Source organism: Bombyx mori, chromosome 20 (genome assembly GCF_030269925.1).
Source record: "Bombyx mori chromosome 20, ASM3026992v2".
Classification (NCBI taxonomy): domain Eukaryota; kingdom Metazoa; phylum Arthropoda; class Insecta; order Lepidoptera; family Bombycidae; genus Bombyx; species Bombyx mori.
Window position 1 is genome coordinate 11,673,449 of NC_085126.1, and position 23,124 is coordinate 11,696,572.

The window sequence follows — 23,124 nt, forward strand, 5'->3', positions numbered from 1 at the left end:
TAATGATCGCGGAAGAGATGTGATCGGTAATGATGTTTATGGATTCGACGGTGTCCTCGGGGGATAGATTCGAATCCGGGCCGTAAGGGAGGATTGGCGGAGCGGCTTCGGCTAGGCACGTGCCCAGCTTATTCCAATCCACCATGGTCCTCGTAACAGTGGCTGGGTTGTGAGGGCGACCGAGCTGCATAAGGACAGGTCGGTGGTCTGAGTCGAGCTCTGACAGTGCTTCGATGGAACGTAAGCGCAGAGTTACGTTCCTAAGCAATGCCAGGTCTATAGTGCTCGGACGGAGCGCGATGTTATACGGATAACATGTTGGAGTTGGGGAACCGACTACTTCAAAAGTGAGGTCGTCTATAAACGCGTCGAGACGCCTACCGTTAACGTTCGTACGATGGCAGTTCCACCTAGTGTGGTGGCAATTTATATCGCCTGCCAGGATGACGGAGTCTCCCATGCCAAACAGTGACTCGATGTCACTGCTCAGGAGGGGCTTGTCCGGGGGGAGATAAACGGATGCGATGACGATCGGCTGGTGTCCCGTCAGCGAGATACGGCACACTGACGCCTCGATATGTAAGAGCGAGGGAGTATCGAGAGGAACAACGTGCAGAGCCCGCCTATAGTAAATGGCAGTCCCGCCTTTGGAGGCGGTGAGTCTGTCATTCCTAACCATGACGTAATTCGCGACTTTCGGGTCACGACGCGAGGGCTTCAGACAGGTCTCCTGCACTAACAAAATATCTACAAGATTATCGCGGAGGAATTCGAAAATTTGATCGCGTTGCCGCGCGAGTCCGTTAGCATTGTAGAATGCTAACGTAAGGGAATACGGTTTTTCTCTACCTTTTTGCGCCATTGATTACCGGTAAAGAATTTTTATAACGTGCGAGACACGGACTCGTAGACGTCCATGTGATCGAAAGCGGCCGCGAGCCGCTGTTCGGGGGTTACCGACCTACGGATAGCATCTGCGAACGATCGCAGACGGTCAAAGTTTACCGCGGTGACGAAGTCGCGCACGAGCGCGAAGTCGTTGACGACTGAGGGTTGCGGGGGGCGGTACGCGGGCGCGGGGCGAGGTGCGAGCAGGGGCTGAGGCGCGTGACGTGTCGCAGGCGGGAGCTGGGGTACGTTTTGTGTTCCCTCCTTCGTATACGGCAGCGGTTTTTTCCACGCCGAGACGGTGGGAACCGCAGCCGGTACGAAGGCTGGTTTCGGCACTGAAGGCGCCGAAGTCTTTGGGTCGACGGTTCGGGGGGCTGGGTGGTTCAGGCGTTTACGCGGAGCCCTAGGACATCCGCGGTAGTTTGCCGGGTGCCCTTGCTTAAGGCATAGGACACAGCTTGGGGGTTCCGTCGCGGTTTCCCTAACACGCGAACATTCTGTGGTTGCGTGATCGCCGAGGCATTTCACGCAGCGGGGGCGCGCGTGGCAATTACGCGCTGAGTGGCCATAGAGCTGGCACCTGTGGCACTGCCCGGGAGTACCACGTTTATGGGGGGCTTCGATGGTGACCCCGGAGAGGCCGCATATCGTTTTGAGACATGAGATTCTTTTCTTTGCCTCCGGGGTTGATTCTAGCGCGACGAGAATCATATTGTACGGCTGTCTGCCGCGTCCGCTGTGCATCCGGTGCACACTAATTATTGGGAGGGACTGACCGATCAGATCCTCCTTTACGTAGTCTATGTCGAGTTCCTTGGGGACTCCACGTATCACTACGCGGAGTTCGCGGTCCTCCTGAAGAGCATAGGTGTGATAACCTATGTTCTCCTTTCGGAGGTAAGCAGAGGGGGCCCTATGGTCGCCCGGCGTTGCGACCTTAATCTGAATCCCATGCGCGACGTTACGCGCATGGGTATAATTAATTTTGTTGGCCTGAAGGGCCTGGGATACGCGATTCCACGCTGACTTCTCCTGGAGTATCAGCGGGGGCGGGACAACTGTTTTAGGCGCGGGCGCGGTTTTTGGGCGCGGCGGTGGGATTACGCGGCGGGCAGAGTCCGACTCCGGCGTTACGACTACCTGCGGTCGGGAGGCGGTCGCGGACTTGGTTTGCTTCGTCATGGAGCTCCGGGACTCCACGACGCGAGTACGCTTTTTACCGCGCGTTACAGCTTGGAACCCATCCGAGGTTCCGGGTTGAGGGCTAGTCGCGGACTCGAAGTCCATCTCCGATTCGGTATCGGAGCCTGAACTAGACGCTATTGAGGTCGCGACGGACGAAACTGACGTGATTGACGCGGGCGCGGGGGTAGCGGGGGCGGGGGCGTTAGACGCTACGGCGGCGGCGTGCGTACGTGCGCTTGAACACGGACCGGCGGCGGGGCACGCGAGGCATGCCTGCGAGGCATGTTTGGCGACGGCGGCGAGAGATGCGGGGGGAGAATAATTACCAAATGAGGCCCTATAGGCTTCGAATTCGGGCGCGATTGACGGATATTTTTCCCGAATGAAGTCGATGAAAAGTTTTTCCTCCATCTTTACGTGATTTTCGCCCGGGGGGGCGGCCCCGGGACTTAAACACGCGCTCGCCTTGCGGCGAGGCCCCTGCGTCGGTAACACTAAATTGGCCGAAGCGATTCTAGGAATTTTAGAATTTTAGTGAATAGAATAAATAGAATAGAATTAGAGTGAATAGAACCACTGCACAGTTCCCGGGCGGCAATGCCTTGCAATTAGGCGCAGGTACAAATTCCGAGAAACACTTGGGCCACAGATGTGCCACGAACAATGATCTATTATCACCGGTAGTCACTTCCGACAAAACAATGAGCACGTCCACGCGCGTCGGTTGCTCAAATCGGAATGACCGGCTACCACAATCCCCGCATTCTCGCAGATAAAAGCACGTCATTGACAGTCGTCCCACAGCAAGCCAGCATCGCAGCCTCAACAGGACCATCGCAGCCGACTCACCGCGCTTCCTGGTCCTACGGCACGCAACTTCACTGCCTCATCACGCCGCTACAGTTCATCGCAGCCCACGACCGGATCATCAACGCTTGGGGTCACACATCTCCGGCGTGGCAGCTCTGCATCACATGGACTACGCACGACACGCACGCAACATTTAAGCTCAGTCTCGACTCACCGCAGACTTCGAGCAGCACTGGCGACAATCACGCAGCATTCAAGCTCAGCCTCGACTCACCGCAGGCTTCGAGCAGCACTGGCCCTTGCAAGCTAATCTCAGCACGGACAACGCTAACTAAAAACGACACGACCTCCAGTCTCGGAGGGGAGTGATGTGGCGGGTAGCCATCATACAACGCAAGATAATTGACAGATGCCTGAATCTCGCTTACGACATTTTCAAGATAAAGCGCATATATACAAGTTCCGAACAACAACATTCGGACCGTCAAAACTAACAAAATACGCTTTTATAGAAAATCCAACTAAAAAATAGAAAATAAATTTTAATAAATTTGAATTAAAAATAGTGTAAGAAAAAATGATTTTATTGTAAAAAAAAAAAGTGTGGGGTACTTTTCAGGATATTATCAAAAAACCCTTCTGCTCATATCTGTTCATAAAATATTTATAACTACTGATACCATGCACCCCATAAGTATACCAAATTTCGAGTTAATCCGACGTTTTGAAGGGGGTCAAAATCATGTTCAAAGATTCCGTTACAAACACACATACATACATACGTCTGAAGCTAATAAAAGCGTAATAAAAACCACCTTTTCGACTTATTGTTCTCATGCGTTGTCCCTGTCATTATCATTTTCTCGCTTTTATTGTCATTACAGACCTCCGTGGCAACGAAAACTGTAATGTATTCCTAACGTCTATTCAGGATAGAAGTAAGGGGCACTATCTCAGTGTTTTAAAGTGTCCACTGGAAGAGAGCCAATTAGAGTGGCGCCATAGTAACAAGTGGAATGATTAAAACAACAGCACTATAACCTATTAGATTAGGATCCTAAATTATGAAAGAAAGGAACACTTGATACGTATATAGTAATAAAATAAAAAATGTGTGGTGCCGTGGGACACCGGATAGGAACGCAGTTCTTTATTATAAAAATATTAATTTTAAGTTCTATTCGAGGTATAAAGAAAATAATTATTCGAGTATAATAAAAATTACTAAATAAAAATCTAACTAATAAAAATCTTACGTTACGGAGGTTTTTTCCCGGTTAGGGTACCCCTCAGCATCGTAACATGAGCAACTTCGTTCCAAAAAAAAAAAAAATTTGGGTTTTTTTTAGAGGTTGTTACCGCGTTTATGATGTCATTAATAAACGACTAATACACATAATGAAAACACCACTTATTGTCTAAGACGGTACACGTGTTTACATGTAGACAGGGCCCTGAAACTGAAATACTTTATGACAAATATTTTTCTGTATGGAAAGTAGCGACATCTTATAATGGGTGCCCCTAAACTTATATTTTGTTAAAGTTAAGGCATTTCATTATTGTAGGTATATCTAAACACATAAAATAATAAATTAGTAAATCATACAAGTCTTTATTTGTTATAGACAAATAGATAACTAATCGAAGTGAAGCCATCTAGTGGCCGACGCCCGTAAACATTTTTGTTGAGTGCTTGAGTTGCTTATCTATAACTAATTTATGTGTATTGTCTATGGGACAACTGGCGTACAGTAATACAATAATTGCATGCGCATGCTTAACATAATGTTTACGTGTCCCTACAACAAATAGTTGAGAATTTCAATACTGCTTTTTAAATCACTAAAAACATTAAATTTTTAACCCAGCACACCTCACTCTGCTTATAAAAGCTATATTCTCATTTCCATTACCTACACTAGCGCTATTTCGGTGAGTCTTCCAACAATAGTTTGCTGTTTACAGATGGACAATTTTTCATCTTGCCCCTACGATAGCCGAAGAAAATATTTCAGTTGAAATTAAAATATCTCATTTCAAAATTTTTATATCAAATGACGGCCTCTTCATTAAATGTACATATATCTATTTCGAAGTTGAAAGAGAAGATGACAAGAAAATTAAAGCTTCGTTATTACGGCTGGTTATCAATAGCTTTTTATTTGTGTATACGAATAAGAGGAGAGACGTTTTATTGGCGTTTTTGGAACAGGAAACTCATGCGGAGAATATCCAATAACATTTTATTTCAACTTTTTACGTCACAACGTCTTATAATTCGATGGAGCCGGCTGGACGCACGAAAAAACGTGACTCATGCGGCGTTACCACTCTCTGAGGCGTTCCATTTAAGGCTTGAAGTGCAAGCGAGAGCGCTCAACGAGCGACAAAGAGGCACAATCGGCCTCCGCGTTCGACAGCGTTCGACATCTGTCTCTCTCCTACTTGAGTGAGCGATGCATCCGCGTGGACAGCTGCTATACAATAATACATTTACATAAATATCTATCAAACAAATAAAATTAAAATTTTCTTTTGAAAAATGAATCCATTCCATCAGTATTTTCTTATGACGTTGTCACGTTCAACTATCGTCAGTAAACCGACTTTACAGACAACCGATTTTTTCTGAAATAAATCAAACGTAGACATTGGTCAACCCTTGTTATACCAAATAAGCACGAATTTCACCACACGGCGCCGAGGGCGGTGGGACGTCTGGTGTCTGTTTACTTTTGTTTAATATCCATTGCTGCTGATTTTTTTTTCCTACCTTCGCCGATAGCCTTGAGAGGCTATGTCAGCGGAACCCTAACGTGTAGGTGAGCTAACGGGACTCAAACCTGGAGGCATTGCTAATACTAGCCCCGAGCAAAAGCAGTGCTCCGCTCTGCTCTCTCGTGCGTTGTCACTGTCGGTGTTATTGTCGCGCTAATAAAAGCGCAACCATTTTCATTACAGACATCCGTGACCACGAAAATTGTAAACTATTCGAAACGTCTATGGAGGGTAGAAGTAAGTATCATCACAGTGTATTAGAAAGTGTCCGCTGAAAGTGAGCCAATTAAGTGCTTCGCTCTGCTCTTGTTACTTACTACTGGTGGTAGGACCTTTTGTGAGTTTGCACGGGTAGGTACCACGACCCTGTCTATTTCTGCCGTGAAGCAGTAATGCGTTTCGGTTTGAAGGGCGGAGCAGCTGTTGTAATTAATGAGACCTAAGAACTTTATCTCAAGGTGGGTGGCGCATTTACGCTCCAGTAACCACTTAACAAAATCCTGAGAACTTGGAAAAATTAATAGTTGTAGGTCACGTGGAAGGAAAGAGAAGTCGAGGAAGATTGCCAACCAGATGGACGGACATTATCAAGGAGGCCACAAACACCAGCGTCCCGGGCGCCATTAAGCACGCCGAATGCAGGCAACATTGGAGGAAGCTGGTGCAAAAACTGGACCAAGGTGGTCACGACCCTCAGTAATGAGGAAACGACAAAGAAGAAGAAGAACCACTTAACACCAGGGGGCTGTGAGCTCGTCCACCCATCTAAGCAATAAAACACAGATAAAAATAAAATCTACCACCACCGGATCGGAAACGCGACCCACTGAGAAAATCCGGCGAGAAATTCAGTGGGCTGTCTGTGGGTTAATTTTCTCGCCGAACCCTTCGTCGCATGCGACGGGTTCAAAGAGAACGGTGACCGGTACTTGAGGTACATAAAAGCACCGTTAGTGGATCCGGGTGATCCGAAATGAGGTGTAAGATTTTGATACTGCAAGGCTTTATATATGCAGCAGTTGACTTATAACAATATTATAGGCAAAATCAGTTATAAACAAAATATCTTCTAATGGAAATACTGGCGGTACAGGTTACAGGCGGTACGGTACCAGAACCACCAAAAGCCATGTAATTTTTATTTATTTCAAACACACAGCAATGTACTACACATGATAAAAAGAGATAAAATCGCAGCTTCTTACGATGCGAATTTCGCAAAATATCTCCTGTGAGTCACTTGGCTTTCTCACAACTCCCAAAATGGCCGACGAATAAGCGCGCGAAAATTACATTACTAATATGGATGAACACAGTTTAATATTTTTATTTTTGTTTACTTTCTTCCTTTTTAAGAAAATATATCGGGTTTTATTAATACTACAATGTATTATGTTAAAGAAAATATTTGTATTTATGGGCCCTAGACCCTAAATCATATAAATAGTTTTTTTATTGATTCCTATTTATGTATTGATGCGAAAGTGTTCATTGATTTCTTTCACCAGGCGAATCCACATATTTTTTACAATGGCCGAAGCAAGTTTGATTAGTTTATTAATGCGTGTGACCACGGGGTGCATATAACTTACAATACTCGAAATCACACGGCCATGAGTTTTGAAGGGAAGGAGTATTTTATCGCAGGCGCAGTTAAAGCTCCGACAGGGATTTTTAGGATATAGTTTACCGATTTATTTTTTTTTTTTTTTTTTTTTTTTTTATGATTGAAGGATTACTGGTGGCCCGGAGGCCTTTCCAGTTTCACCAGGACAGGTGGGCGAGCAAAGGCTCAGCCAGGAGGGGTGGGATTTGCTAACAGCTACCCGAGCGCCTCCGAAGGAGACCTAACAGCTCAAGAGCAGCTGCTTCGCGAATGAATCTACTACCGGATCGGAATCGCGACCCGCTGAGAAGATCCGGCGAGAAACTCAGCGGGCTGATGCATGGGTTAGGTTGCACGTCGACCTCTTTGTCGAGTTCGACGAGTACGGTTACCGGGGTCCCTAAGCCTGCCCCTAGTATTAGAGCTGAAGGCATCTAATGCAAAGGTTATTGGATCTGATGGATCCGTAAGGACGTGTCTAGGGCGTCGACGGTGACTGGCTCCTGCATGATCAGGATTCGGGGAGTAGTCAGCGGCGGCTACGATAAGGCGATTATCATGACGCATAGCCTTATCGAAATACCGTTCCGACGCTGACTTCATGTATTTCTGTATAGATTCGAGGCCCAGGTCGTCGTGTAGGTCAACGTTCCTCACGAACCACGGAGCTCCGACGGCTAACCTGCAAAAGCGGGATTGTAGAGATTGAAGGGTGTCTATGTGCGTGCGGGCCGCGTGAGCGAACACCACACTCGCGTAAGTCATGACGGGAGTTTACCGATTTATCTAATCACTGAAGGAAGGACCGGATTAGTTTAAAACCAAAATCTATATCTGTTTCAAAAACCGTCTTATCTTTCTCTGTGGGTGAAACTGATATTCTATTTCCAGTTCCCATACACTGTGTCAAGATTCCTAGATCTAAGCGAGCAGGAAATGCATTGTTTCTGAATGAAGACAAACTGCACGCAATATTTGATGAGATAACTGCTTCGTTCCTAGACCAATCATTAAATCCAATTTGTTACTACTTGTGGTAATTCTCAAGACGTTGCTAAAGTATTTGATTCGATGAGAGAAGTGATTCTGAGGGTCCTAGAGCCCGCTGTGAGCTCTTGAGTCTATTGACTGATGTTAGTGGTTGTCCCTAAAATTGGAAGCCACATTAGAGGTAATTTTTAATGTGACATTCAGCTTTTTGTCGTATTTCTTCTCTGATAATTATGGCTTTAATCATGTTACAAAACCTATTTTTACGCTAGTGGCTCTCTCAAGCCTTAAGCAGCTAGGAAACACTGCTTTTGGATAAAATAATATCAATAATATAATACAATAAATTACAATTGTTTTAGGATTATTTAGTTTCAAGATATATTGAGAATTTGATTGACTTTATCTAGTACACTAGCGGCCCGCAACGGCTCCGCTCGGATTTTAACAAAAATTTCAACGATATTTGACGTTATTTTATTTTTTTAAATAAAAAGACACTTATTGCGGCAGAATTATAATAGTTAGACATATGCTGTCGCGACACTTTTTGTAAATAATAATATGTTCTCCAAAGTCGTAGTACATTATTTTATTCTATCGTCAATAGTTTTCGCAGGGCACGCGATGTAAAGAATATTTTAGATATTTTTTTTACACCTTGGGTTTCATTTTTGGAGTTTTAGTAAGGATCCTTAATTTTATTCAAAAAAGATTATAGCCTATGCCACTTGGGAATAGAGTAGCTTCCAAACATTGAAAGAATTTTTCAAATCGGTTCAGTAGTTTCGGAGCCTATTCAATACAAACAAACAAACAAATCTTTCTTCTTTATAATATTAGTATAGATTAGTGTAGATATAGATTAACAATTGGCCAGGTGGCGCTGGTAAGTCTCAGTTCGGATTAGAAAGTCTAGTTATAATTCTAGATCACTGATCTTCTGAGATAACTGCCATTATAAACTATATTATTATTTATGCTAAAAACTGAAAGTTTGTGTATTTGGATGCTTTTTACGCAAGTCACGTAAAAAATGGATAAAAAGCTTTGAATGAAATTGTGCAAAGATCATAAATAACTTGCATTAACACACTAGATACTTTTTGTGATGGATACTTTTATATTTTGCATTTTTTATTTTTTATTTTTTTTATTGCTTAGATGTGTGGAAGAGCTCACAGCCCACCTTGTGTTAAGTGGTCGCTGGAGCCCATGGACATCTACAACGTAAATGCGCCACCCACCTTGAGATGAGAGCTTCCGTTGCGTGCGCTGCGGAAACGGTTAAAGTTTCGCTAAAGTAATGTATGACAGAATTGTTCCCCTTTAAAAGATCTAAAAAAAAGTCCACGTCAGCATATTATGTCTGTATGTTAAGTTTGGCTCACTATAACGTTCTTTATACTAACCAAATTTGTTCTAAAATAGATCATTATTTGTGAACTATTCTATTCTAACTATTGTGACACCGCGCGACTAATCCTCGACCAAAATTAAGTTATAACTATAATTACATATATACATACATATTTGAATTAACTTTTAAGCGATAGAGATATTAAAAAACTCGCACTAAGCACACGGATATCGGTTCAAACTTCAAGTTTAAGAGATGCGTTAAGATCTATTTAACCCGAGATTTCGTACGACTCAATTGAGTTATTAGTGCGTGTAAACATTGTATACTTAACCATTGTTTGATGTGCTTTTAATTGCCCGGGCAAAGGCAATGATCGTATAATGCAATGCAAAATTTCGAATTACTGTAGCAAAGCTGTATTTCGGTAGTAGCATAAATGAAGATTCCGCTCTAACAGCTAGGGCTGCGGCGCGAAGCGGGTGGTGCACACAGACACCAATACAGTAGGACGTTGCCACCGATATTATGTATGTTACACTTACACAACAACATATTCTTGGTAGTAGGGTAACGATTTTTTTTATTGCCCATGTAGGCAGACGAGCATACGGCCCACCTGATGGTGAGTGATTACCGTCGCCCATGGACTTCAGCAATCCCAGGGGCAGAGCCAAGCCGCTGTCTACCGTTAAATACTCTTCTACAAGCATCGTTTGAAGAAGGACGTGTCATAGCGCTCGGGAAACACCGTGGAGGGGAGCTCATTCCAAAGTCGGATGATAGGTATTCTAGTAACCCCGAGGGGTTATTCGAGATTCACCAAATTAGTAACTATACTGAGACCTTAGAACTGATATCTCAAGGTGGGTGGCGCATTTACGTCGTAGATGTCTATGGGCTTCGGTAACCAAAACACCTGGTGGGCTGCAAGCTAGTCCACCCATATAAGAAATAAAATAAAATAAAAAATAAGTAAGTGAGCTGACGGGGCTCGAACCTGACGACGTTGCTAACACTAGCCCTAGCAAGAGTAGCGCTTCGCAGAATCTACTACCGGATCAGAAAAGCGACCCACTGAGAAGATCCGGCGAGAAACTCAGTGGGCTAAGAAGCTCATAGCGTCTGCTGTTGACAGGGCTGCGCCGACTCCCGGCGGTGTGTGCCAAAACCGTAAAGCGTCTCCAATTTTTTTTTGTTTGTTTTATTGCTTGGATGGGTGGACTAGCTCACAGCCCACCTGATGTTAAGTGGTTACTGGAGCCCATAGACATTCACAACGTAAATGCGACCCGCGTTTCCGATCCGGTAGTAGATTCTGCAAATCACTACTCTTGCTGGGGCCAGAGTTAGCAGCACTTCCGGCTTGAGCCCCGTGAGCTCACTTACACGTCAAGGAGAAGCTGATATAGCCTCTCAAGGCTATCAGCGTCGGTAGGGGAAAAAAAGGAGTTTCTGTATCCATCAACTCCAATACAAAGAGGATACCCTAAACTTCCACCGTGGTGCTGAATACTACATCCAGTCTCTTGTGAGCAATTTTCGTATGAAACGTGACCTAAAAACGTAATAACTCAAGAATGCAAGAATTTGTACATTCAACTTTATTGTTATATGTTATTATTCAAATTGCTCGTTCGACTATTTCTTGACTTTGAAAACGTGTCGAGGGCGACAAATTGTTTGTTTTGGTGACGTCACACCTGACAGATGACGTAAGCGATAACTTTTTTTTTTTTATTGCTTATATAAGTGGACGAGCTCACAGCCCACCTGGTATTAAGTGGTTACTGGAGCCCATAGACATCTACGACGTAAATGCGCCACGTACCTTAAGATATAAGTTCTAAGGTCTCAAGTATAGTTACAACGGCTGCTCCACCCTTCAAACCGAAACGCAATACTGCTTCACAGCAGAAATAAACAGGGTGGTGGTACCCACGGAATAGATAAATAGGTCGTCGTGGCCTAAAGGATAAGACGTCCGTTGCATTCGTATGTAGCGATGCACCGGTGTTCGAATCCCGCAGGCGGGTACCAATTTTTTCAATGAAATACGTACTTAACAAATGTTCACGATTGACTTCCACAGTGAAGGAATAATCCTCCTCCTTGCGTCGATAATCCTCAGTGCTGAGGGTCGTGGCCTCCTCTAATAACTTTCTCCTGCATTATCTTGCGCCAATCCTGCCTGTCCTCGGCTGTGTGGATAGCAACGTGGACTGAGGTATTGAGAGTGGAGCGTATTTGGTCCGACCAGCGCATTGGATTTCTGTGCCTTCTCCTCTGCACCTCTGTGCCTTCTCCCGCATACCTTGCCTGTCACCAGCAGTTTCTCCAGATTGTCACCTCTCTTTCTGGCGATATGTCCAAAGAACTCGAAACTCCTCCGCGCGCATGTAGTGCTGAGGCGCATTGGAAACTTATATATTATAATATGGAAGGAATAATATCGTGTAGTAAAAATCAAACCCGCAAAATTATAATTTGCGTAAATACTGCCGTCTTGTGAGTCCGCACGGGTAGGTACCACCATCCTGCCTATTTCTGACGTGAAGCAGTAATCTGTTTCGGTTAAAATTAAGCAGCCGTTGTACTGTAAAACATAATTAATTTGTAGGAGCTCCTGTTACCACTTAGTACCAAGTGAGCCGTGAGCGGGTTAGCACATTTAATTTGGAATCAATGAAGATGAACTAAAAAAAATTATTACTGAAAAAAATTCATTGACAAACAGACTAGAAAAAGGCAGAAAAGGTGTTGTCTTAAAAAATTATTATGGGCTCGGTGTAGTGACGGGTCAATGTAGCCATTTTAGGGAGAGACTTATGTTCAACAGTGGTCTATGGGCTGATGGTGGTAAAACCTCGTCAGCAGTTACCAAGCAAAGAAAAGACGATCGATTCTCAAGCAGAACAGAAAAAAAATGTATTTAACTTTGTTGGCTTTTTCTATTTATATATATATTTCAGTGATTGAAGTTGTTGATTGAGAGAAATCATCACGTAACGAAAAAGCATTATCGTTGAGATGATAAATGTGTACTTTAATTTCAAGGGTTTAAAGACTAAACTTCGATGCACTGTAGCTACTATGAACTTAGATTTACAAATATCAATCTTAAAACATTCACATTAAAGGTAAAATCGTTTTTTTTTCTACTATTTACAATTTTTCGCAGTTTTACCTTAAACAAAAAGAATTTTTACTTACGTAGGTACTCACAAACATAGAACGCTTACCAACATTCCGCCTGTATCTACTACGAAGCATAAATGTGTTTTTTTTATTGCTTAGACCGTGGGACGAGCTCACGGCCCACCTGGTGTTAAGTGGTTACGGGAGCCTATAGACATCTACAACGTAAATGCCTTCCCATCTTGAGATAAGAGTTCTAAGGTCTCAGTATAGTTACAAAGGCTGCCCCACCCTTCAAACCGAAACGCATTACTGCTTCACGGCTCAAATAGGCAGGGTGGTGGTACCAACCCGTGCGGACTCACAAGAGGTCCTCCTACCACCAGTAATTTCGCAAATTATAATTTGTAAGCTCGTCCACACATCTGAACAATAAAATAAAATAAAAAAAAACTTAGTTTATTATACCTCCATAATAATATGGCCAGGCCAATAATAATAAGAAAACAAAAACAATTTATTTTCGATAAAACATCAACAATAAATTCATTTATCTACTGAATGAAAACTTTTTGGTTGGTAAATCCATTAAAGTAATTTCAATTTCAGTAATGACGTGTGTCGGTTGACAAAATCGATTATTTTTAAAAATGGCAGACCTATCCCTTATTGTTCTGCTGTAATTATTACTTTCTTATCAGCTCTTAAGATCTACATGATATTTTAACTTTAACTTGAGTCGACTATTATCAAAGGCGGCAATCTGACTTTTGGACAATGATTTGTAAATCAGAAAAACGAATTATTGACTTTGTATTCCATTGGCAGTCACAAAACTCTTCGGAACGACATCTTAGATAAATAACAGGTTAACTATTAACCTTTATTTAATGCAGGTTTTGAATCGTATTCTTTGAAGGAGACGATTATATTCAAATAAATCTGTATTGACATATCAATAAAAAAAATTTGTCCAAATGTACAGATTGCCACCTTTGATAATAGACGACTCACTTGTGATATAATCGTTGTTTGTGAAGTAGAAATTCTATGACATCATGTCGCTTATCAATTGGCCAATTTACATTGAACTCTGTTCGGGCGGCTTTATGTCAAGTAATCGTTTATATTCAATGCATTTTTTATTTTATCATAGAGAAATAGAGTGTACATTTCTTTGACAAAAAATTAGTATATTCCCATTTACTTTCATAGAAATGTAGGCCGTATTAGTGTGGATTTGAAGCTAATTTTACCTGTCGGCTTTGTGTTAGTTACGTCTGTTTCGGTTGTATCGTTTGACGGGATATGTCAGGGTTCTAAACCTTTGGTTGTGTGAATGCATTTCTATTTTTAGTTCGATGATGTCAGGTGGTTTTTGTATGCTTTTGGATTGACTTAAATTCCAAACATTAGACCTATTTTTCATCTTCTTAGCTGGAGTTTGGTGTGAGTGGGTGACCACGGCCATCGCAAATCATGCGAAACGAAATAATCAGAACGTGATCAGAAAAATAAATATAACTAATAAATAAAAAAACAGGCGTCTGTAGCAAGCCGCACTGAATATTATTATTTTTTTATCCTGCTATTACATTGGACCAGAGTACTGAAATTAGTGTTTTGTGTTCGGTCCTTCATTGATATAAAGTTGATTAGATTTCTTAATGTCGGGGAAATAAAATTGAAAGACTATTACATAAAGATGGATACAAGCTTTGATTTTAGTAATTGCAAGACTGTTGTACACTTGTATCGTTCCAGAGACGTAGCTCTGGCTTTTTAATCTGTAATTATATTCCAGTCCACGAAAAAAATAGTTTACTATGCTGTAGCATGGACGCCTGCTCACCTACTCAGACATTCGTAGCCGCTGCAGTCCTAATCTGACGCTAATTAGACTTTTCTGAGTTCTATGGTACCTATTCAACATTTTTTTCTGTTATGATACAGACAGCAACTGTTGTTTTTCTTTCTAGATAGTTCGGGTTATTTAGTAATTTCGAATAAGAGCACTATTATGTAGAAGAGTAAAGTTGAGAAGAGAGGAGAATCGATGAGTGATGTAGCCATCTTGTTTGGGGTTAATCAAGTAAACTACTTGCTGAGTCCTGCGATGCTACCCGCGGTTATTGTCGTACCGCTGTTGATGCCGCATGGCGAAGCTATTCTAAAAAAATGTGTGCGTGTACTAGTGTACACACGTAAGAAGTGAAACTTGTTTATGGCCTTATTTTTCGAAAAATGATCTACATGCAACTTTCTAGAAATTGGTTAAATAAAGTTAAATTAGATAAAGTTTAAACAAAAGGATTTTATTATCATAGACATGAATACAAAAAAGTTAAATTAGATAAAGTTTAAACAAAAGGATTTTATTATCATAGACATGAATACAAAACAGATGGCGCGTAACGGAAAAATGTGACGCGTAACCGAAAAATGTGACGGTAAATTTTTTTCCAACGCCGATAAGGAAGTTTCACTTCAAAAAGCCTAAGCTACTGCTTATATCATCAGCTACCTATCAGTGAAAGTCTCGTCAAAATCGGTCCAGCCATTCCAGAGATTAGCCGGAACAAACAGACAGACAGACAGACAAAAATTGTAAAAAATGTTATTTTGGTGTATGTACCGTATATATATTCATATGCATGTACTAAGAAGCGGCTATTTCAATATTACAAACAGACACACAATTTTTTCTACCAATTCATATGTATAGTAGTATTTGTTTTACGTATTTTACATGTCGAACTTGCTCACCTCGACTTGTATGATCATGACACAATTCACGCTTCATGACACCGTGCCTATCTTATCTAGAGTTACCTTACTTTTGTTTCTCTCATATATTATATTCGATTTGATTAGATAATTCCGTAAATAAGAACTTAAAGGAAATGTTTATGTGTTAATACGTCTGTTTTTTTTTTAAAATTATGATTCAAGAAACGAAAATTAAACGATCAGATATAAATAAAAATCTTTATTATATACATTAAATTATTGATTATCATCGCTAACAAAACTTCGGTTACTGAAGCCGTCACAATTAAACGTTTGGCGTTCATGGCAACATCCAAACTTTATACACTCTGTGCAACAAAAACAAAATGGCACAGGTGTCTGCGTTGAATCAGCGTTGGTAGGTATCGAATTTTGATCCGCCATTTTGTTTCTGCTGCACATATGTAAATAAAAAGTGTCTATTTTAGATCAGCCTTTACAAATTTCAGATCTAGCTCTCAACGAGGCCTGGTGGAATATCAAGGAATGTATTGAACAGATTGTGTTCGTTCAAATAATTTGTCATAACCGGGAGTTTAGTCGTGCTGTCTGTTAAAAGTTAGAAAGCATGTCTCATCCTGACACTGTATAGGAATCATTACGGTTACTCAAACAAAATGTAACTCGGTATAAATGGCATCCACTACGTTGTAGAGCGAGAGATTAGCCCGCTGCGGATTTAATGCTCTTCAATCTCCTGCTCCTGCTCTTCGTCAAACTCTGCGTCCTCGTCGGCGGTGGCCTCCTGGTACTGTTGGTACTCGGAGACAAGGTCGTTCATGTTGCTCTCAGCCTCGGTGAACTCCATCTCGTCCATGCCCTCGCCGGTGTACCAATGCAAGAAAGCCTTGCGCCTGAACATAGCGGTGAACTGTTCCGAGATGCGCTTGAACAGCTCCTGGATGGCGGTGGAGTTTCCGATGAAGGTGGCGGCCATCTTGAGACCACGAGGAGGAATGTCGCACACGGCGGTCTTCACGTTGTTCGGGATCCATTCCACGAAGTAGGAGGAGTTCTTGTTCTGGATGTTAAGCATTTGTTCGTCGACCTCCTTCATGGACATGCGGCCGCGGAAGATGGCGGCGACGGTGAGGTAGCGGCCGTGGCGTGGGTCGCAGGCAGCCATCATGTTCTTGGCGTCGAACATCTGTTGCGTGAGCTCGGGTACAGTCAAGGCACGGTACTGTCTGCTTCCACGGGATGTGAGGGGAGCGAAACCTGGCATGAAGAAGTGGAGACGCGGGAAGGGAACCATGTTTACCGCCAATTTTCTGAGATCAGCGTTCAACTGACCGGGGAACCTAAGGCAAGTGGTGACACCAGACATTGTGAGGGAAACTAAGTGGTTAAGGTCACCGTAAGTGGGTGTGGACAGTTTGAGAGTGCGGAAGCAGATGTCGTATAGAGCCTCGTTGTCGATGCAGTATGTTTCGTCTGTGTTTTCAACTAGCTGGTGAACTGAGAGAGTCGCATTGTATGGTTCGACGACAGTGTCTGATACTTTGGGCGAGGGGACTACTGAGTATGTGTTCATGATTCTGTCGGGGTACTCTTCACGGATCTTTGAGATGAGGAGGGTGCCCATACCGGACCCGGTGCCGCCACCGAGGGAATGTGTAAGTTGGAAGCCCTGTAGGCAATCGCAAGATTCTGATTCTTTGCGGACTACATCGAGGACCGAGTCAACGAGCTCAGCACCCTCTGTGTAGTGTCCCTTGGCCCAGTTGTTGCCGGCGCCGGACTGTCCGAAGACGAAGTTGTCCGGACGGAAGATCTGTCCGAAAGGTCCGGAGCGGACAGAGTCCATGGTGCCGGGCTCCAAGTCGACGAGGATGGCGCGGGGCACGTACTTGCCGCCGGAGGCTTCATTGTAGTATACATTGATGCGCTCCAACTGCAAGTCAGAGTCTCCATGGTAGGCACCGGTGGGGTCGATGCCGTGCTCGTCGGAGATGATCTCCCAGAACTAGAACAAAAGAGAATTTCCGTTAGATTTAAACCGATCTCTAAAGCGTTATGTAGACTGCAGTCAATTAACATGCCAACACGAAAGCTCAGCTCTCGAATTACATTTAAGTGCACAGCTATCGCACTTTCGAACCGGTTCGTAGAATGCAATCTCACAGGGCACGCCAGTCCTTGTCAGTATCTGACTGACATTTCGATGTTCCATTCAAATCGATATTGGAACAACGGAGACGTGAAGGTAGACAGGATACAAAGTACACGATCAATAGTAGGCGCCGTAAGTTGGATTACGCAAGACAATGGTTCGACGATTGAGTGCAATATACTCGCCTCGGCGACGGGTGACGCCCACGGACCGTCCCATATTCGGTTTATCCATCCATATAAGCGGTGAACGTTTAGTTGTAGTTCGCGAACTCATTACCATTCGATTTTCGATGTTATTGAAATAATTATCGGCATCAGGGCCACGGACCAGATGTTCACGATAGATGCATGACGAATCGTCAAAATCTTGAGTCAAGTTATAATAAATCAATTTGTTTATCGCGCTTACGTAAGCCGACGAAATGCTCAAGCTATCCTTGACAGCAACAAAAGGTCTTAAAGGCAAGTAGCGACTGTGCACATTAAAATTCTGTCGCCCGACCGACTATCGGCATGATGTCATCAGGCGAGCTGTACTGTGTGTGCGTGTGTGTGTCGCTATATGTACATATATGGTAATATGACTTAGTTGGACTCTTATTTAATCAACCTACCCAGTTTCGAGGAACCATCAATTAGCATAGCTTTTTGAATGGATAAATCTAGATATTTCCTTTTTAAGTATTATTGAAATCCAATGGAATCAAAAGAACTTATTTAAAAAAAAGGTTACTTATGTCTGATATTTAACTGTAGTAACAACACAAATGTTTTATAAAGTTCGAGCGTCCGAACAATTCATTTATCTTATCCTAATGTTTGGCAATAGGAATAACGCTTTAGATTAGCAAGTTCAACGAACTCAGGGCGGTCGATGCCCATCTATAAATAGGAGTCGGTCTCGCCATGGCGTCGCTTCAGACGCTCCAAGCACTCGTCCCATAAACCGTTAAGTGTCAGTGCATACGCGTGTTCCGGTGAAATTGCATTGCCCATATTTTCTCTCGCAAGAGGCTCATTGTGCCGTGCCCCGTTCACATGAAACTTTCATTTGCTTATCTAGTTACTAAGAAAGTTACCTTAACACAGTCAGATCGATCGCCTTTCACTTTTATTATTTAAAAAATCGACTCCGAGCATATCTTACAGTCTTTGAAAGTTGACACGTCTGACAAGTCCCGCAATCTCTGACAAACGTATTAATGAACTGTTCGCGTTGTTTAAGATCATTTTACTGTGGAGAAATCCGTTATGTACCGATTTGATTGCGATTTTTACCGTTTTCAACATAACCAATGCCTCGCGAGACGAATGAAAGATAATCGAGGTTACCTATAGAAATGTATGTGAAGCTTAACAAACAAATTTACATTAATTTCGCTATGAAAAAACCTATTCTCTAATCGATTCTGTGCGGTGAATTTTTAAATGACTCATCTTTGATTTATTAAATTCGTATCGCGGTGCTCAGCAGAGTAGAAAACGTGTCTGAATCGAGTTCCTCCTCTATTGTTTCGGTCGGAGGCCTCCCTATGAAATTGCCCGTAACTTTAGCTTCCTATACTTTTGTGTTGTAGTGAAAAAAATTCTTTTTTCATATGAAAAGTATTTGTAGAGAGGCTTTGTCCTAAGAAATGTAATTCACCAATCACTTCGCGAACGTATTTACATATATTTCTTGATTAGACAAAGAAGGCGATATTTTTTTATCAAGTTATTTATAGGCGATTGACACGGACGGCGTATACGGCATGAGTTCTCTTGCTGATAAATTCCATTTAATGATTCACGTACTGAGTAACGCATTATGCTGTTAAAAATAACTACGGTGCTCATTGCAAAATCACTTTCAATTAAAATCGGAAGCGAGCGTGGACACGATTTGACCTTTTGCCCCTCTTTTGGGCCGCGAGAAAATCACTCCTGCACATAGGATTTCGTTTATAACAATGCAAGCGTTCAGCATCATATTCCAGACCTCTATTCTCCTTCGAATTGTTAGGCCTCGATAAAGCATTGTAGGAATTAGTCGGAGATAGAAAACAAATCGAGGCATTGATAAACGATTGATGTAGGGAATTAGTGGTAATGGATGATTGAAATATTCAAATAGTTTAGTATATGAGAGTTTTTTTATAATACTATCTATAAATTACATTTCGACATTCTCTTTGTAAATAAAAACCAGTTTTATCGAAATGTTACGAACTTCTGAACGTTTTTTTTTTCATTTGACAGCTCATGTTTTGGCGCATTTTAGGAATTTTAAAAACTTTAATAGATTTTCGTAAACATTTAAGTGCTTACGTCAAATTGAAATTTTATATTATTATTTAACGTATTGTATTTAGCCGTATTACCTTCCTGTTGGGATTAATAATACTCAGTACTGCTACTGTTACTGATCGAAGCTCTCTTGCGTTTTTTTTTCCAGAAGTTTCTAACCCTTAACTTGTTATATTCCTTTTAAGCTTTGTAAAATGAGTAAAAAAATATCTATCTATTTCTTCTAGCCTAGTAACAAGTTAACTAGAAAGTGCTAAAAGATATCTCTTTGATATCAGAGGCAATAGACCGAAGTGAAATAATTACAGTATGTGTCTTCATGCATCGATGATGACGCTCCACCGTTGATGATAAGCGTAGATAACTGAGGCATTCTCCTGGGATACCAGACACATAAGGGTTGAAGACGAAATGTTTCTATATTTTACGAAAATTTTGATCATCTCGTGAATGCGATCTCGAACCTCAGACTGACCCAACCACGAAATCGATGCTTTATGATTCAGAACCTTTATTCGTCATTATTATGAAATTTAAATACCCAATAAGGGCAATAATAGCATACCACAAAAATTGGGAGTTAACTTTATAATGTTTGCAATACTGGTGTCCAGATTTGTTGTGATCTTGTGAGCCTGGCTCTTAAGCTATATAAATGAATAAATTGATATTGCAACGAAAATTTGTGTGAGCCCTCTTATGGCAGACAAAAATCAACCATGTCATTTTATAATGATTCCCTTGATCCATATAACCTTGAGTGTCAAAAAAAACAGCTGTCAAAACAATTTCAACCTTTTAAACCGGTTCCGAGCTATTAAAGCTACATATAATATCCATTTTGAATTTTAGTCCTTGACAACTAAGTTGACCAATGAAAACAAGCCACACGACACGTAAGTGACATAAGCCTTTTGTGAAATGAATCATTTTCGATTTCAATATGTGATCTCAGAGTTGTTTGTACCGAAAGTTATTTCTTGATGGCTTTACAAAGATTTTTTAGCAACGAAAGTAATTTCTAAGCGCGCTTGTCTATCGATTTATTTTTTCTGTGAAAGTTTTGGCTGACACGGCTGCCGTTAATTAAACAAATGTTATTGGGGTGCGGCAGCCCCGCGAACGCGGAACTGTCACGCGTGTCAAATCTTAGTTTTCTATTTCAGAACGAACGGGAGTATGCAACACGTAACATAACGCGACCTAGATTTTTTTTGTTGAGTGCCTACTAAATGAATTTCAAGTAGTTTGTGTGCACCACGCGATTTCCATTTAGGGAAACCGTTATGTTTTATCGGTATAACCGTTTGCTTGTTCGAAAACCGCAAGCTTTACGGCGTTGGCCATACCTACCGTGTATTTTGCAAATCTCGAGCCGCGGGAAGCATTCTTCTGGCAAAGGGAAGAACGGTGGTGCCGACACGCGTACCTAATACAAAAATTAAAAGGAATTATCTGCTTACCTTAGCTCCAATCTGGTTACCACATTGGCCGGCCTGTAGATGAACGATTTCCCTCATTTTGTATAAGTTATTTTATTAAAATTGCAATAATATGACTACACTACGCGACTCTCGCACAACACTGCTCGGTTTGATCCGCCGGCCGGCGCGGTGGGGAATTTAGAGGTTCTCCTCGCCTCCGCGCACCGATCTAGCCTCGCTCTCTGATTGGTCGATTCACTCGGCGCGCAACTTCGACTCACGAAGACAGGCTTATCAACAGACCGAAATGGAATCTATCTATATTTCTATACATGGATGTTGTCATCGGTACTTGTAACGTTGCCAAGTTGTTTTTGCGTTCCGAAAAGCGATTCGATTATGAATTTTTAATGTTTTCAATAGTAAATTTAAGTTGGTCGGTTGAAAGAGATGATTTTTTCTTTGTGAAGGATGAGTGAGTTTTATTAATGTTTCTGGTCTATTGGAATTGTGACGTTCGGTAGGAGATCGTCCCTGAGAACTTTTGTTAACAACGCTAGGTTATCTTAGGTTCAGTTTATAAATGATATTTTAATATAGATAAACATTAATTGTACCCATTTAGTCTTATTAATGACCATCCCTAATGGTTGATTTTCGATCAGGTAATGACTTACTAGATAAAATATTCGATATCAATTATGATTGTAGCTCTAACAGAGTTAATGATACTGTTAATAAATTACTCGACTTAATTAATTGAATAGGAAATTTTTTGACGTGTCCGTCTGCATCGATCGCTCTATTCGATTGGCTGAATGACCAAAAAGGGGGTTGAGAGGCGCCGAAGACTGGAGTCACTGGCACGTAATGGAACGCTCTTATAGCCCGCAATGGATTGTGTAGGTACATGTACTTTTGACTTTTGCGAGTCTACTATCTTGGATGCAGAGTTAGACGTACTCTCATATAACGCTGCTGAGCCGAGAACGGAAGGCTGGTTTTTACTCGTATCCTACAACCATAAATTGAACTCTCTCACTGTCGATTTGGGATCTAATGGAAGACCGCGCTTTAACCTATGTGGTTCTAATCTAACTGGGTATTCAGGGGTTATAAGGCAGGCTTTGGACAGTTCGTCGATGGAAAGCGCTGTCGGTACCGTAAACAAAGACCTACCAACTACGATTTACTTTTTACAGTTATAGCTTATGTGTTACTATGAAAGGAACATGAAGTGTGATTCTGGCGTGATTCCGGCCGGCTCTCTCACATTTTTTTATGAATAGGAGTTACTGGTGGTAGGACTTCTTGTGAGTCCGCGCGGGTAGGTACCACCACCCTGCCTATTTCTGCCGTAATGCGTTTCGGTTTGAAGGGCGGGGCAGCCGTTGTAACTATACTGAGACCTTACAACTTATATCTCAAGGTGGGTGGCGCATTTACGTTGTAGATGTCTAACCACTTAACACCAGGAGGGCTGTGAGCTCGTTCACTCATCTAAGCAATAAAAAAAAACAAAAATCTACTTCATAATTTTAAATTTTTTAGCGCAAAATTTAGTACTATTCGTGTTAACGCCTTAGACATGGCCTTGTTTTCAATAATGACTGCTATGACGTTCACACGAACTAGTTTTTGCTTAACAAAATGCTAATACGGGTACTGGATAAACTACATGCGACTTTTGATCGTAAATGTTGACAAAATACGGTGATTTTCGAGGATATTATTCCTAAATATAAATC

The 23,124-nt window shown here is 42.0% G+C and overlaps 2 protein-coding genes across 2 annotated transcripts in view; both read right to left on the reverse strand.

Annotated features, from left to right (window-relative positions):
- LOC101738439 (mitochondrial S-adenosylmethionine carrier protein) overlaps positions 1-23,124 on the reverse strand; it is a 213,747-nt gene that overhangs the window by 125,802 nt on the left and 64,821 nt on the right. The window lies entirely within an intron of this gene.
- On the reverse strand, positions 15,736-21,566 carry Tub1 (beta-tubulin). Its single transcript, NM_001043422.1, is given in 2 exon segments — positions 15,736-17,517; positions 21,416-21,566. Coding segments are annotated over 2 exon segments (1,344 nt in total). The 5' UTR covers positions 21,473-21,566; the 3' UTR covers positions 15,736-16,230.